Consider the following 15,205-nt stretch of genomic DNA (forward strand, 5'->3'; position numbering starts at 1 on the left):
ACATGATAGCCAGTAAGCCACCATGCAGCTCAGTATCCTGGCCAATCAACTGGGCTAGCAATTTTTGACTAATAACAGAGAACTACGACTCTACGAGTACCTCGATCAGAGCAATTTTCAATTCCAGATATTTATCTACTAAAAGATATATACATGTAAATATCATAGATGCGTCTCTTAGGGCTGCGAGACATCTTAGTTCTCGTCCATGAGATAAACATCGCGCTCGAGGGCACGAGTATTAAGCTTATATTTGTTAGCTAGACTGGTCTCCGTCCTAATAGTTGACTAAACTTACCACCTTGGAAGGAATGTTGTGAAGATCAGTGATACCAATCTGAGCCGCATCAGCAAGAATCTCAGTCTTGAGAATCTGGATAAGCTTCTTGGGGCCCTCCACGCCATAGACGTTGGAGTACATGAAACTTGAAGAATGTCAGCAAATTTCCTAAGCAGTTAATGAAATGAAAACTTACGGACGGCCGAGACCAACGGCCTTGACTCCAAGAGCCAACAGCTTGATCACATCACTTCCGTAACGGATACCGCTATCGGCGATAACCTCGGTCTTTTTGAAGATCTCAGGGGCGTTGCGTCGAAGCTCATATGCAATCTCAAGGGGAGAGGGAGAGTAGTCGACTTGACGACCACCGTGGTTCGAGAGCCAGATACCATCAGCACCAGCCTCAACAGCGCGAAGGGCATCCTCAGTGGTGGTGATACCCTTGAGAATGATGGGAAGCTTGGTATGAGACTTGATCTCCTTGAAAAGATCCCAGCTTAGAACAGAAGTGGCACCATTGCTGAAGCTTGTTAGTTGATTTTGGTGTTAAATAAGGGTGAACATACGCATTGGTGGTGTCATAGCGAGCAGCTCGGTGACGAGTAGATGTAGCAGGGGCATCAATAGTCCAGACAAAAGCCTTGACACCCTGGTCCTCAGCACGCTTCATGGCATCCCAAGTAACAGAGAGGTTGGCATTGGAGTAGATCTGCTGGAAGATGGTGTTGCCACGCTTCTTGCGCTGAGCTCCAATCTCTTCAATAGTCTTGGTGGCATAGAGAGCAGCAACATAGAGAATATCTTCATCAGCAGCTGCGTCAACAAAGTTGAGCTCACCACGGTCAGAGTCACCATAGCCAGCACGAGCGGCAGGTGAGATGAAAATTGGAGCACTGAAGTTATGACCTAGGACAGTAACACCAAGAGTCTCGTTGAGGCCCTTCACGCTGGCGAGTTGATGAGGTCGAAGTCGAGCCTTCTCCCATACCTTGAGATTGTTGCGGTAGGCCCACTCTCCCGCAGCAGCAGTACGATAGAAAGCGTATTGCTGATCAGTCAAGACTTGGCGGGCAGCAAAGTCAAAGTCAGGGACACCACGGATATCTTTGAGAAGAGGTCGGCTGCCCTCGGTCCAGTTGGTGCTAGCGAGGTAAGTGTTAAGACCAGTGTCAGGCTCGTTGAGCCAGGGCTCGTAGGCGGAGACGGCAGCCGCCAGAGAGGCAACGATAGTTGAAGTACGCATAATGAACGGATTTACCTGCCGGAGGTTCTAGTAACGAATGAATGTAGCACCTGGGCTAATAAGAGAATAAAGAGTGAGTTAATGAGTGAAAGAAGAGCCAAAACATCAGAACCAACAGAAAGAGGAAACACGCCTGGATAAATGTAAATACTTGGCCCAAGACATCCACGGACAAGACTTCGGTTATGGCATGTCCTTGAGTTTGCTGGTGGAGCTTCATGCCCTGAGGTTAATGAAGAGTGGGCACTGCTATGCCTTCTCGGATCTAGCCTGCGACAGTCGTGGGGGTTGATGCCTTGATCAGATTGATAAGATCCATCAAATCAAGGAGAGCATGAGGAAATATTCGCCGAGGATTTATTGTTAGTCTGGACTAGGCAATTACGAGCATCGCCGGTATCAGAATTGCACTCGCCTTGTCTATTGTTGAACTCTTTAAAGTCCGTTTCTTTTGCTCCCATGATCTTTTCTGATGATATCAATAAACCTTGATTGATTGTTTCTAATACTCAAACCCTGGTTCTCCCAAATAGCTGATCCAGACGTTGAAGAGCCTCATTGATTGCATGAATGATACAATTCACTTTCTCATATCGCCAACATCCCATACTCCACTATCCATCCCATCTTGACCGCGAAGAAGTGGGATGCTGAATAACCGTCATTTTAGCCTCAACTCCACGATCCAACAGTTGTGGAGTTCATCCACTTTGACAACGGCCAAGCGTCTGGAACAGGAAAGTAGAAGCCTCTTCAAGACAAGGCAGATTCCGCCATCTTAAGCAAAGATTTGTACTATTGTTTATAAAGGGAATGATCGCCGTATCTCGTTTTGACAGGCTAGCTTGCAACATGGTAATTTTTCCGTCCAGCAAGGCGAAACTTTAAAATATCAATCTGGCACGGACTATCCACTCATAGACGAAGCAGCATGAAGCAGTTACTTCTTTGGGAGCCGTTGATCGAAGTGACATTCTTGGCGCATGAGCCGATCAGCCGCAACCTTTCTGTTGGTTTTTATGAAACTCATCCTTTGAAAATGAGTCTTTGCTTGTTCTGGATCATGAAACACCGGAGTCTGCCTGTTGTCTATGCTAGATGTTTCATTCGCCCTATTGGCGTGATTTAAAATCACCGGCGGATAATTCAGCACAGGCATAATAGTAACCTTATTCTTAGTCGATATACTCGGCGAGTCTATAAATGCTCCGAAGGTGAAGTCATCGAAACACACCGAGTTACGGGATGAGTAAACAAGGTCTTCTACGGCAAAAATTTCAGTATAATTGTTCGCCGGCGGTCTCTTTCTCTATCATCCTATCCTCAAAACTTGCATACGTTGCCTAGGCAATGCCGGCGAACCTACACTTACCTACTCGAGATGTTTGAAACTTGCAGCTGCTATTTGATTACCAAATGCCTTGCGCTTCCAAGCGATATAGTGCATACACATATCACTATTGGCATCAGTGAAGAGCTGCCACAAGTGGACAAGGAAAGGTGATACCAAAATCAAGTTTTATCTATTTGAGGAAACCTCACTCTATGATTAAGTTTATTACCTGGTAAAGACTATGATAGCTCATCGAGATACATAGAGTCAATAGTATCTTGCTCCACCTTCTCGCGCCACAATTCGTAATTTTCAAGGAGTTTGTTGTGCTCTTTCTTGAGAGTTTTGGGGTTGTGGTTTTCAAAGGCCATGCTCCAGATAGCTCGTGCTTCGTCTTTTGCTGTCTTCCTTGCTGAATCGACTCCTTGAAAGTTGTTAGCTAGCCGTCTTCAACGCCGTTAGGTAAACTCACCAATATGCTGTGCCAGAACTGGATACAAAGCATATCTATCAAGACCATTGCTCGAAGCAATCTCATCGAGCATCAAGTCTATCTGCCCTTCCTTCCTCTCCTTCAGGCTATCTACCACTAAAGGCACCTGAGCTCGCGGGAAAATCATTGCCTGTGAGCAACATCCGAAAGGTTCTTTGAAAACTCCTGGGGGTGGGGGAAATAATGACGCTTTTCCCGACTGATACAGCAGTACTATCAGTCCCGGTACCAGTATCAAGGTTGTCACTGCGAGTGTCTCCATGTCAAGATACTTCCGTGAACTTCGCCAATGTCGACGTACAAGCCACACCGAGGCTGCGATTCCTATGTCGATGCCCAGGATTATCAAGAATTCGTTGTTTCCGCCAATCTCCCGACTCGACCACCCTGTTGATCTCTCTTGGTTGAAAAGACGCATAAAGAGCCAGTTGCCAGAGTCAGATATCTCTGACAGTCCTTGCAGAATTCTCATAAACCATCCCTCAGCAAGAATAATGTCATCCTCAAACATGCCAACGTATAATGCGCCAGTGGCGTAGCATCGTTCGAGGGCGTAAGTATAATCGAATACGCCTTTTTCCTGATATTTTCCGCTTTGCTCAAGGTCGCTCAGATGTTTCGTTTGCGTATCGTTGACATCGTAGGTGAAGATGTCGTCGGCTGCATGGTTTAGCCATTGGTGGTTCCAGCCGGGATGGCGTCTTGGATCGGTTTCCGCTATCAGGATGGATATATGGAGGTCGTTTCGCTCTTCCTTAGAAAGGCCGTGTACAATGCTCCCTATTGTCATCTGTTATCCCAATGAGCTTGAGCATAGTCATCTATCTTGCGTAGAACTTACGGGGAGGTAATGCGTCTCACGTTTCACAGAACTGAGTGCTATGCAGAGAAGTTTGCTTCCATCTCGTGCTTGGCCCAGGGCCGGCTTTTTTAGCTCCGGATACGAGTTTATTAGCTTCTCAACTTCAGCTTTCCGATGTTCCGAGTACCGTGTCTCGTATGCTCGTGCTTTATCGAAGAAGACACTACCAGGGTCACGGTAAAAATGAGTCTGTCCATACCAAGTCAGGCATAATAGCAAAGCGATGCATGTCGTAGCTTTCACGAGAAGACTGAGCATATTGGAGATATTGATTACTCTACAAGTCACGGTAGCACATCACAGGGCTGATCGCAACTTGTATTATATTTAAGAGCCCCATAAGTTCCGCTCCTTCTCGGTAGTAATTACATGGCCAACGTGGCTGCTCAAGCTGATCAAAGTTAAATACTGAGTAATTACTAACATTTCGAACGCCGCGGCCAATGACGAATTTGGAAACTGCCGGTTTTCGTATAATCCTACAACGCGAAGGATCTACACTTGTTTCGAAGGGTGTTTAGTTTCAAACTCCAACCAATCAGAATATTGCTAGCGTTTAGAGGAAACGGAGCAGCCAGTCAGACGCGCGTCGGTGAAGATCACAACTAATGACGTTGGTGTTTTATTGGGAAGGAACTTTATAAATTTCCGATTCAAGTCCGAGCCATCCAGTAGAATCTTGCGCGTAGCCAAAGGTGACTCGGAGGGCCTCGTAAGGCTGGCTAAGCCACAAATTCAAGCGATAGGATTATTCGCTATGACCTCTGGTACAGTCATTGAACAGAAGGTGATACAGTGTGTTTGTCAAGACCCATATTATTTTGAGCTTTGTCCACGACGGACTCACGTGGAATATCACGAGTTCCGTTGTTGGCATCCATGCTAGCGAGATGCTATCTTTCCTCTCCTACAGAAATCTAACGAGAAACACACAGTGGGACTCTGTGATAACTCAAAGTACACAAGAAAATAGCAATTACCTTAGTATCGGGGAGTCTATTGTGATTTCATAAGCTGTATCTTCTCTTGACTTGCTGAAAGATGAAATGTTAGACCACTGCGGGAACGTCAAATAGGATCACGCGGAGGTGATGAACTGAGATGGCACTTCTTAGAGATATTAATCTGGCTAGAATGCCCTTTAACTATGTAATAATAATTAGTTCTAACCATAGTAACTTGAATACATCGCTTGATGTGCTAGCGAGCTTCTTATTCGTGAATTGGGTCATTTCGAAGAGTATTCTCTTCAAATAGCTTAACCTAGACCCTCAGCACCAGGCACCGGCTTGAGAAATCCAAGTACCTAGGTAACAGAGGACTTCGAAGGGATTTGAAGAGAGGTAAACAAAGACTACCACGTTGATCTACCCTTCGAGCTATAAACTTTCACATACTGTCATGTCTCTCAGGAAAATGGAGTTGGGCTGTTTTCCCTCAGTATCAAGCTTTGATATAGATAAACTGATCTGACCCCTTCTCAACAAGTAACTTCTGACATGGTGGCACTCTCGTTGTTTATTATACTCGAAATACTAACTGGCTATACGAGCGTTATCTCCTTAGAGAAGCTGGTTTGCACTGACGCTAACTTACATACTTGACGCCTTTCTCCTCGGATTGACTCATAGAATATTGTCAAGAGATAACGACAAGCCGTTTCTTTACCGTCCATTTTCGTCTCTCCCAGGACGGTGGGACAGCTGAAGAGCTAAGGATTGCGATTCGGCGCCCGCATCGTCGGTTTACCAAGCAGGTCTCACGAAGCGAAGCGGCGACTCAACCATACATAATTCAGTGGCTTGAAACCAGTGAAACACTTAACAACACCACGTGTAGTGCACTCAAGTTAGCTCAGTCTGGAAGCTTCGGATGTCTCGGGACGTGGTCTTCTAGACTTGTCGCCTGAATGTCTGGAGATAGCTGGGTTTCGATCTTGCGCAACCGACCTTGCTATCCTCTAACCCTGCTGTTTGGTCCAGAAAGTATTACAAGGGATGACTAGTCTCCGTCACTAACAGAACGCTCGAGCATAAACTTTAAGCCACGAGGGTGACATACCTAGCTCGCAATCAAGAGACTACTCCATAATGCCTCAACGATAGTCTGGAACCATTTACCCCAAAACACATCACCGTCGAATCACAACACTATGACCCCAGCATCAGGCTATACTCGCAACGGACTCGTAGTTCCGCGCGTTTACAAAGTTGGAGTCAAAGCGTCCCCAATGCACAGCTAACATCTGATCACAGCCCCATAACACAAGATTAACGAAGGATTCATCTCAGCCGTATCTCAAATCAGGTGATCTGAGGCCCGTACTCTGGGGATACTGCAACTGTGGTATGACAGACATGGTTAACGCCTGGAGAAAGATTCAGATTATGGGGTTGAGATTTAAGATCTCGGACCTACGGAAACATCTGAGCTTCTCTATGGGGAAGATGACTCAAAAACAGACATCAAAACAGCTCATTCCCTTTTTCATGATAACAATTTTCACTATCATGATACCATCCTCCCACATCCCGAAATGATCCGAATAAAAAGCATACATGCTTATCAAGGTATAAGCGGAAGCATTCCACGTATTGGCAGGGGTAGGTTTGCCACAATTTGGAGAAGAAGGGTTGCCAACGCGTGGAGAAGAGCTGTATGAGTTATAATTGGGAAATGTTCTCGAAAACGCTAGGGGTGCGGGCGCTTGGGATGATAGGAGATTCTCGTTCGTGTCCCCAGTCTCGATGCATCGTCGGAGTCTGGAACCGTAGCACTTTGGACTCTGTTACATTGTGTTCCCGACATTTCCCATGCGCTGTCTCCGACACGGGCCCTAATCTCTGTCTGTTGAACACGCGTAACAGCCCCAGATACCCCGGATCTCAGTGAAAAGTCAAGATTGCATTAACCTCGGGCATTCGAAACCCCCAGCTAGAGGTGTATCGTTCCCCTCAAGTGGAGTGGAGGTTGGAGATATCGTACGAGCCGCCATTAGAACGTCGAGACTTTGGGGGTCAAGAACCAATCAGTGCGATGAAGAGTGCGTCGATTCTTCTAGCCAATTACTTTGTTGGGTTAATGCTGAGCGGAGGTTGTGACTAAAGAAGCAGATGCAGCCTAGCCCCCGCGATTCAATCTCCAACCGAGGAGGGAATCCTTGTTCACTTTGGGGAAAAGACGGAGGGAGGATTGACTCAGAAGACTCGACTCGTAAAGCTTTGACATTCTTATGTTGTCTCGTATCTCTAGCAGCCTTTCGTAACATCTTACAGGAACTTGGCTGGTCTTCAGCGATAGCTTCAAATGGGGGAACCCTTGGTACTGACGATAGATGAAGTCGGCTGTAATGCGACGGATTTCCTCATCGAGAAAGCGTCTCGGCGCCAAGGCGATTATTTCCCGAGTCAGCCAAGACGCACTTAGTGAGGTCATCCCGTCGAAATGATCGCCAACCAAGAAAAACAGTCGGACTGCAAAAGTGACTGGCGAAAGAGGGACGATGTTACAGAAGTGCCACGGCGATCAACTTCCAGAACAATCCTAACTCACACAGACGATGCATGTAAGCATGGACCAACGAGGGATTAAACCAACAACCATCATGGGTCATCGTTACACTTGCACCCTCTCCTAGATGTGACCAAGGAACGCCAATACCTTTCACCTCCAACGCCAAGGTCACCTATCGAGATGGAGACTCGGCATGTATCTCCCCCAATTCTGCCTCCACTTGTTTCTGTTTTCTCTGTAGTGAGTTGCAGCGTAAGCGGGGATTGTGAGAAAAAAGTTCTGCCTACATTCTGCCCTTGCTAGCCCGCTGGTGTTTTTAGGTGTTAGTTGTCTCTCCCCGCAGAGCCAGTGGGTGTGATGGCCCCATATTTCACAGTGCAAGGTAAGCTTAACAGGGAGCCTTAAAATGTTATGTCAAACCCTAACGTTAAAGTGGTATAAGCGTAAATTCCGGGGTGATCGGCAGTTACACTGAGAAGCACAGCGGTGCCGTATTGCCGAATAAGTCTGGCTCGGCCTCTCCGCACGTTTTTGGAGGTGTCCCGTCCACCTTTCGTATGTATGCGAACGGGGTTGTCATCTTGGTGGTTAATCCCATGTGACCAATTGTGTTTCATGGCTTCCAGCCCTCTTTTGTCGGTGATGGAGTGATACAGCGTCATAGGTAATGGCGAGAGAGGATATGTCATATAACGAGATACCAAAAACAAGCAAAAACACCGAAAACAATTGACTACGTTGCATTATCATCACATTATCTTGTCTGAACTTGTCCATTCGTAAAACTTGCGGATCCGTTGTCATCCTCTTTCCCCCGCATACACACACAGACAACAAACTCTCAACCTTGATCCTAGCCAACAAACCATCCTTCCTCCCTCCGTTCTCACCCGGCTCAACAAATGATAATCCCTTCTCCATCCCCATATTCCTTCGCTCTGCGGGGAATAGAGCAAGGCTAGGGTGGTCACCTCACTTTCTGTTCACGGGCATGATCCGCTAGACGAGTACCCCAACTTCGAGACCCATCCCCACGTCGACTGTAACTCTAGGGTTTGGTGTTGGTACGGCATATTGGCGTGTATGCTACCATTACACTGCATGGTATGGTATGGCAGGGGAATGGCTAGTGATGCTGTAATCGGAGATAACACATTAAGCTTGTTGCTGTGATCTGCGGCCGTGGCTGGCGTTGCGCAAAAAGGATATAAACCCCCCCTCTTCTCCTCGTAAACTCAATTCTCCCCAACCACCATCACCCCCTCAATCCCTTCTCCCTACAAGACCTGTATAAGCATCTTTACAATGGTCCAGCAACCATCTGCAGGCGAGCCCGCTGGCCCTGTGGTCAAGGGTGTCATTCCTACAGCTAAGCAAGCTCTCAGTGATCTCTTCATCTGGAAGCAGCGCGTCGTGATCACCAACGAGCATGGTGAAGAGACCACTGAGTGGCGGGACCCAGATCCTATCAAGAACCCCATCAGCCTGATGGCTCAGCTTTCTGGCAAGGATTGGATCTTCTTTCTTGTAGGATTCTGCGCCTGGACTGCTGATGCTTTCGACTTCCACGCTCTGTCAATCCAGACCAAGAAGCTGTCTGTTTACTATGACACCAGCAAGACCTCCATTACCACCGCCATTACCCTCACTCTTCTCCTCCGATCTGTCGGCGCAGCCATGTTTGGTCTCGCTGGTGACAAGTGGGGACGCAAGTGGCCCATGGTCTTCAACATGATCATCCTTGGTGTTCTTCAGATCGCCACCATCTACAGCACAACCTTCCAGCAGTTCCTCGCCGTGCGAAGTCTTTTTGGTCTTTTCATGGGCGGAGTCTACGGCAATGCTATCGCCATGGCTCTCGAGTCGTGTCCGTAAGTCAAACCTACCCCAATTGAACTTTATCATGCCAAGTTTGCCAAGTTTTGGAGAATGCCTTTATTTCCGTGCTAATATCGCTCTAGCTCCAACGCTCGAGGCTTGATGTCCGGTATTTTGCAACAGGGCTACTCTTTCGGCTATGTCTTGGCTGCATGCGCCAACCTTGGCGTTGGAGGTAGCACTGAGAGTTGGAAGACCGTTTTCTGGATTGCTGGTAAGATATCATCGCCAAAGTCTATCATTTCACTTGTACTAACATCACTAAGCCGGTATCTCAATCGCCGTCGGTATCGTTCGTATCTTCTTCCCCGAGTCCCAACAATTCCTCGAAGCCCGCGCCAAGGGCAAGAAGTCTTCCACACCCGGTGCTTTCTGGGCAGACTGCAAGAAGATGCTCATCGCCGAGTGGAAGATGTGCGTTTACTGTTGTTTCCTCATGACTTGGTTCAACTACTACTCGCACACTTCTCAAGACTCTTACACCACCTTCATGTTGGAGCAGAAGGAGCTCAACAACTCTGCTGCTTCTCGTGCCTCGATTCTCATGAAGACTGGTGCCTGTGTTGGTGGTACCATCATTGGGTACCTCAGCCAGTTTGTTGGTCGTCGCCGTGCCATCATCGTCTCGGCTTTCATGTCCGCCCTCATGATCCCAGCCTGGATTCTCCCCACAACCGAGAGAGGGCTGAGTGCTTCCGGCTTCTTCATCCAATTCTTCGTTCAGGGTGCCTGGGGTGTCATTCCCATCCATCTCAACGAACTGTCACCCCCTGCCTTTCGATCTTCATTCCCTGGTGTCACTTACCAGATCGGCAACATGATCTCGTCTCCCTCAGCCCAGATTGTCAACGCCATCGCCGAAAAGACATTCGTCACCCTCAAGAACGGTGACAAGGTTGAGGCTTATGGACCTGTGATGGGTGTTGCTACTGCCATCATTGCCCTCGGCATCATGTTCACCACCATGTTTGGTCCTGAGAAGCGTGGCCGTGCCTTTGAGCATGCTGTTGCTGGTGTCCACGACGAAAACTTTCCTCAACACCAAAAGAAGGATATTGAGACTGCTAGTGTTGAGCAAGTCGAGATGGACCAGAGAAACAAGAACAAGGAGGAGGCTTAAGACGAGGTGGTTGCCCAGAAGCAGCTAGCTTAGACATGGCACTTCAAGTGCAGCAATACAATCTCGATTACTTATGAATACAATCATCAATGGCATATTTGGTTCCAATCGCTCGTAAACATCATGGCCTCTTGTAGTTCCTCAATATCCTAGCAATCACGTCATGGTCTTGAGCCTCTGCAAACTTTGCTGCATAACAACACCTTTCCTCAATCGTGTCAGGTTCTTCGTCATTGTCCAACAGAAGATGGACCATGTCAAGTCGGCCGTGTTCTGCCGCTCCTTCAAGTGCAGTTCTCCCATCAACCTCTGCTCCTTTGGCGCTGACGCGACCTCCGTTCTCGAGAAGGAAAACAGCCATCTTGAGGTGACCATTGATCGCCGCAAATTGAAGAGCGGTTGCCCCTCTGTCAGTGGAGGGCGCTGCATTAACGGCCGCTCCGTTCTCAACTAGATATGTCACAATTTCGTGATTCCCATGCTTTGCGGCGAGCTGAAGAAGTGTTGTACCATCCGCGGTGGGGCATTTGTCGATTGAAGCGCCTTTTTCGACGAGATATATGGCTGCCTCGTTATGGCCATTGTCAACTGCAAGCCCGAGAGCTGTTGCTTCGTAGAAGAGACTAGCTTCTTCATTGACCCATGCTCCATGTTCGACGAGATACTTAACGATCTCAACGCTGCCATTCATCGCGGCGTACTGAAGAGCTGTTGTTCTGCCAGGGTCTTTTGCGTCAACATCGGCACCTCGATCAATGAGATGCTTTACCATTCCTAAGTTCCCTAAACTTGCAGCCGTTTGGAGTGGTGTCTTTCCCATTGTCGAAGCGTTAACATCAACATCTATTGCAAGGAAGAGTGAGGCGAGCTCCAGGTTGTTCTTGCTGACAGCCAATTGAAGTAAGCTGATTTGGACCGATGAAGTACTCAAGCTGGCGCCAGCTTTGACAAGAAGCTTTGCCATATCTGTGTTGTTATTATTAACCGCCACTTCAAGTGCTGTCAAACCCTTTTTTGAGGCATTGACATCAGCACCTGCTTCAATCAAAACCTTGACCAGCTCCTCATCACCGTTAATAACAGCTAACTTGAGTGCAGTGTTTCCGATGTAAGCATTGACGTCGGCGCCAGCTGCCAGAAGTAAGTGGCATCGCTGTATAGCATCGTGTTGCCGAGAGTGTCCTCGTGCGACGACTTGCTCAAGTGGTGTCCCCCACATAGAAGGCCTATTAACATCTGCACCACGTTGAATAAGTAACCGGACTATTGGAAGCGAGACAACTTGTTCAAGAGCAAGCCCAAGCACAGTATATGTACCCGAAATGTCCATCACATTTGGATCTCCTCCTTTGGAGAGAAGAAAAACAGCTGCATCTTCATTTTTTATCTGGAGGGAAAAGAGGAGCGGCGTCAAGCTACCATCAATCAAACATTGAATGTTTGCTCCTTTGTCATTGAGTAATTTTATGAGTCTGTCGTGGAATCGACATATCGCCTGCTTCAACGGCATTTCGGGTCCGGTATCATGGCAGCATCCTTTGTGCCTGTTGCGACATACAACCATTGATGGTTGGTTCGGATTGGCGCCAACATTGAGTAAACGTTCCGCCATGTACTCCTCCCCTTGGTGTATTGCTAGCCAGAGAGGTGTCGGATATCCAGGCTGGGAAAAGTCGAGTTCGGGCTTGATGAAACTCTGCATTAATAATTCGAATACTCTCGTATCGCGAGTCCATATCGATTCACAGATCAGGGAATTGACGTCTTTTTCGGGGATAGTAAATGAGTGGGTGGTAAACAACTCAGCGTCGGGACCTAGGATATGATCGATGAAACCGCTACGAACGGCGGTTTTAAGGGCCGATGAAATGTATTCTTTTGGCCAATGTAGCTCATGGTGATTCCAGAACTTCAGTACCGTTTCTAGAAGTTGTGAGTTGCCAGTATACACTGCCTCCTCTAGGTAGTTTGTTCCATCAAAAAAGCTGAAACAACTACAGGAACTCCCCAATTCCCAGAACACATAAGCCACAAGCTCAGCAGAGCGCGACCTCAATGCGGCTTGGAATACTGTCAACCCATCTTCTTCAGCAGCAGAGGCAAAGGGATCGCCCCCTTCACGCAAAAGTAGCTTCAGGAGGTCACAGTCTCCAGATTCAGCTGCAGCCTGTATTGCTGTTCTCCCTGCAGGCTCTCCAGGCAGAGAGTTTACATCTGCCCCTCTTGCCAACAAGGCTTTAGCCAACTCTATCTTTTCTCCTTCCTTCATTCCTGAGCCGCATACTAACTGCAATGCTGTCCCAGTGGCTGGATGTCGGAAGTCCACGCCTGCGCCTGCATCTAACAAGATTTCGGTTATTTCATGCTCGCGCTCCTGGATTGACATCTGAAGAGGAGTCAACACTTCGTCTGGGGACAGAGTTCTGCCCGTCTTCTTGGGCATTTCTGGATCGATGAATATGTCCAGTACTGCGCCGCCTTGGATGAGGCGCTTGACAATGCCAACATCGCCAAAGGTTACTGCGTAATTTATAGGAGTAGGGATGGTGGCCTCGTCAAAAAAGCCAAACTGACGTACCAGGAAAAGGATATCCTCGTCGTCAAGTTCGTCGATCGATAAGTTCGGGCTCACTCCCGCTTCAATCAGTGTGTCGACCAGATTCAATTCCTGACGTTCGATTGCGAAGTATATCACCGAAAGACCTTTTGCCGGTAGTATCTTTAGGTCTGCTCCAGCTTCTAACATGAGTCTCACGAGGATCAAGTCCCCCTTTCTGACAGCTATGATTAAAGGCTTCTGGAATCCGGAGTTGACGTCTGCCTTTGAATCAAGTAACATTTTTGCCAAATCTCTATCATCACTCAAATACAGGGCGTAATTTAGAGGGCTCATGAGTGTGCTGTCTTCAGTGCCTTCTATCATTCCATTTGGATCTGCCCCAAATTGAAGAAGGAGTTGAACGGCGTCCCGGTTCCTTTCTATCACAGCTCTGTGGAGTGCAGAGCATCCGTAATCATCCGGATCAGTGCTGTCAGGGCTGACTCCAGACTCAAGTAAGGAATGCAGGAACTCTATTCCTTTATTTCCATGAACTCCGAGCGCCACAAACAGCAGGTGTCTTGCAAATATTTCGAGAGTCGGTACCCTAATTGTAAATAGATCCTTCATCTTGAGGAGAAAGCCACTCGAGATGGCGACTTGGAGAAGCTCGTAGGTGGAGCTTTTGGTTTCCATCAGATTATTGGAGCAAAGAAACACCAGCGAGTTGAAAATTTGCAACCATGGTGGCTCTTGGTGTAGGAGGATTTCTCTAGGGTGATCCAACATTGGCACCAGTTCAAACAATCGCTCTCCTTTTATGTCAAAGTGTGTCGAGAGGTCGTCTGAGACAGGTCTTGATGGCTCTTGCAGTGGCAGACTTCCAGTAGCCATTTTCCCGGTCGTATGGGCCGGGGATAGTAATTTATTTGCCAGCTCCCAGAAGCCAAGTGGCCCATTTTGTTGGTTTGGTCCCAACAGTGGTGCTGAACTCTTGACTGCGTTGCGTCAGTTTTGACGTAGGATGGTTGGGGTAAGGACAAACCCACCCAGGTTATTGAACCTTTCTCGGAATTTTAACCAAGGGAGTCCGTTGGTGAGAACGACGATGGAGTTTGATGATGGTGGTGTAAAAGCAACCACGCCGCTGTGACTAGTACTAACGACTTCATACACAGAATAGATTAGCAGGTTTCTGTGTTCAAGCACAATGCACCTACGATCTTCATCGACTTGCGAAATATGATATCTTCTCAATTCCTTCTTCATCTTCTTCTCCGAGACGGCATGACCATGTATGCTGATTTCTGTCAATTTCCCCTCTGCCTTACGCTTCTCGACTAAAGCGATTATATGCCGCCATTTTTCTTTGGTGTAATTCTTTTGCAGTTTCCAGTTGACATTAACTTTGCGAATGTATTGGGGCTTCCTATATTCTTGTTAGACAAGTAATACCTATCTGGTTTTTCTTACTCACGTAGCATGGAAGCCAGATTCCGCCATGATCTGGATGACCTCGTCGAGAGTCTTGTCTTGGTCGACGTACAGCTCGGTTATGCGAGGCCTTTGAGCTTCCCATAGATCGCTCGGAATTCTTGCTGTTTTCGGCATGTCGAATAGGTTCAGCAGCTTTCTTGGAATAAAAACCACTTGGAAATAGTTGGATAGGTCGGGCCTTAAGTGTCAACCAAGGTGCCTAAGGAATTAACCACCACGCTTTCGGATACTCAAAGGACCTGAGCACCTAGTCAAAGATGGCCTCTATCCAAAATTCTCGTTTGATCCATGTCCTGTCAGAGCCTGGTTTGGAGGGCATGGTCATCATGCGGCACCGATCCAGTGAGGCTGATTCCTCAGGCCCCTGATTGGCAGCCAAAATTCGTGTTTCCTCAATCACATCCCGTGTGCGGAAACGCGAGCCAGGGTCAGTAGAGCCAATGG

At 47.6% G+C, this 15,205-nt stretch overlaps 4 protein-coding genes across 4 annotated transcripts; 1 reads left to right on the forward strand and 3 right to left on the reverse strand.

Annotated features, from left to right (window-relative positions):
• Positions 1 to 195: 195 nt before the first annotated feature.
• Positions 196 to 1,526, reverse strand: FPRO_05819 (putative CYB2-lactate dehydrogenase cytochrome b2; the record flags this gene model as incomplete). Its single annotated transcript, XM_031229335.1, has 4 exons — positions 196 to 246; positions 299 to 425; positions 477 to 803; positions 850 to 1,526. The coding sequence occupies 4 exons, from the start codon at positions 1,524 to 1,526 to the stop codon at positions 196 to 198; spliced, it is 1,182 nt and encodes a 393-aa protein (XP_031079582.1).
• Positions 1,527 to 3,098: 1,572 nt separating this feature from the next.
• Positions 3,099 to 4,472, reverse strand: FPRO_05818 (uncharacterized protein; the record flags this gene model as incomplete). Its single annotated transcript, XM_031229336.1, has 3 exons — positions 3,099 to 3,283; positions 3,332 to 4,142; positions 4,194 to 4,472. 3 exons carry the CDS (start codon positions 4,470 to 4,472, stop codon positions 3,099 to 3,101), a joined length of 1,275 nt encoding a protein of 424 aa, XP_031079583.1.
• A 4,560-nt stretch (positions 4,473 to 9,032) lies between these two features.
• Positions 9,033 to 10,725, forward strand: FPRO_05817 (uncharacterized protein; the record flags this gene model as incomplete). The annotated part of the gene is made up of 3 exons (XM_031229337.1): positions 9,033 to 9,598; positions 9,689 to 9,819; positions 9,872 to 10,725. 3 exons carry the CDS (start codon positions 9,033 to 9,035, stop codon positions 10,723 to 10,725), a joined length of 1,551 nt encoding a protein of 516 aa, XP_031079584.1.
• A 121-nt stretch (positions 10,726 to 10,846) lies between these two features.
• FPRO_05816 (uncharacterized protein) lies at positions 10,847 to 14,875 on the reverse strand (the record flags this gene model as incomplete). The annotated part of the gene is made up of 4 exons (XM_031229338.1): positions 10,847 to 14,262; positions 14,314 to 14,430; positions 14,485 to 14,693; positions 14,742 to 14,875. 4 exons carry the CDS (start codon positions 14,873 to 14,875, stop codon positions 10,847 to 10,849), a joined length of 3,876 nt encoding a protein of 1,291 aa, XP_031079585.1.
• Between the last annotated feature and the right edge of the window lie 330 nt (positions 14,876 to 15,205).

Source organism: Fusarium proliferatum (assembly GCF_900067095.1).
Source record: "Fusarium proliferatum ET1 genome assembly, contig: FPRO_scaffold003, whole genome shotgun sequence".
Lineage (NCBI taxonomy): Eukaryota > Fungi > Ascomycota > Sordariomycetes > Hypocreales > Nectriaceae > Fusarium > Fusarium proliferatum.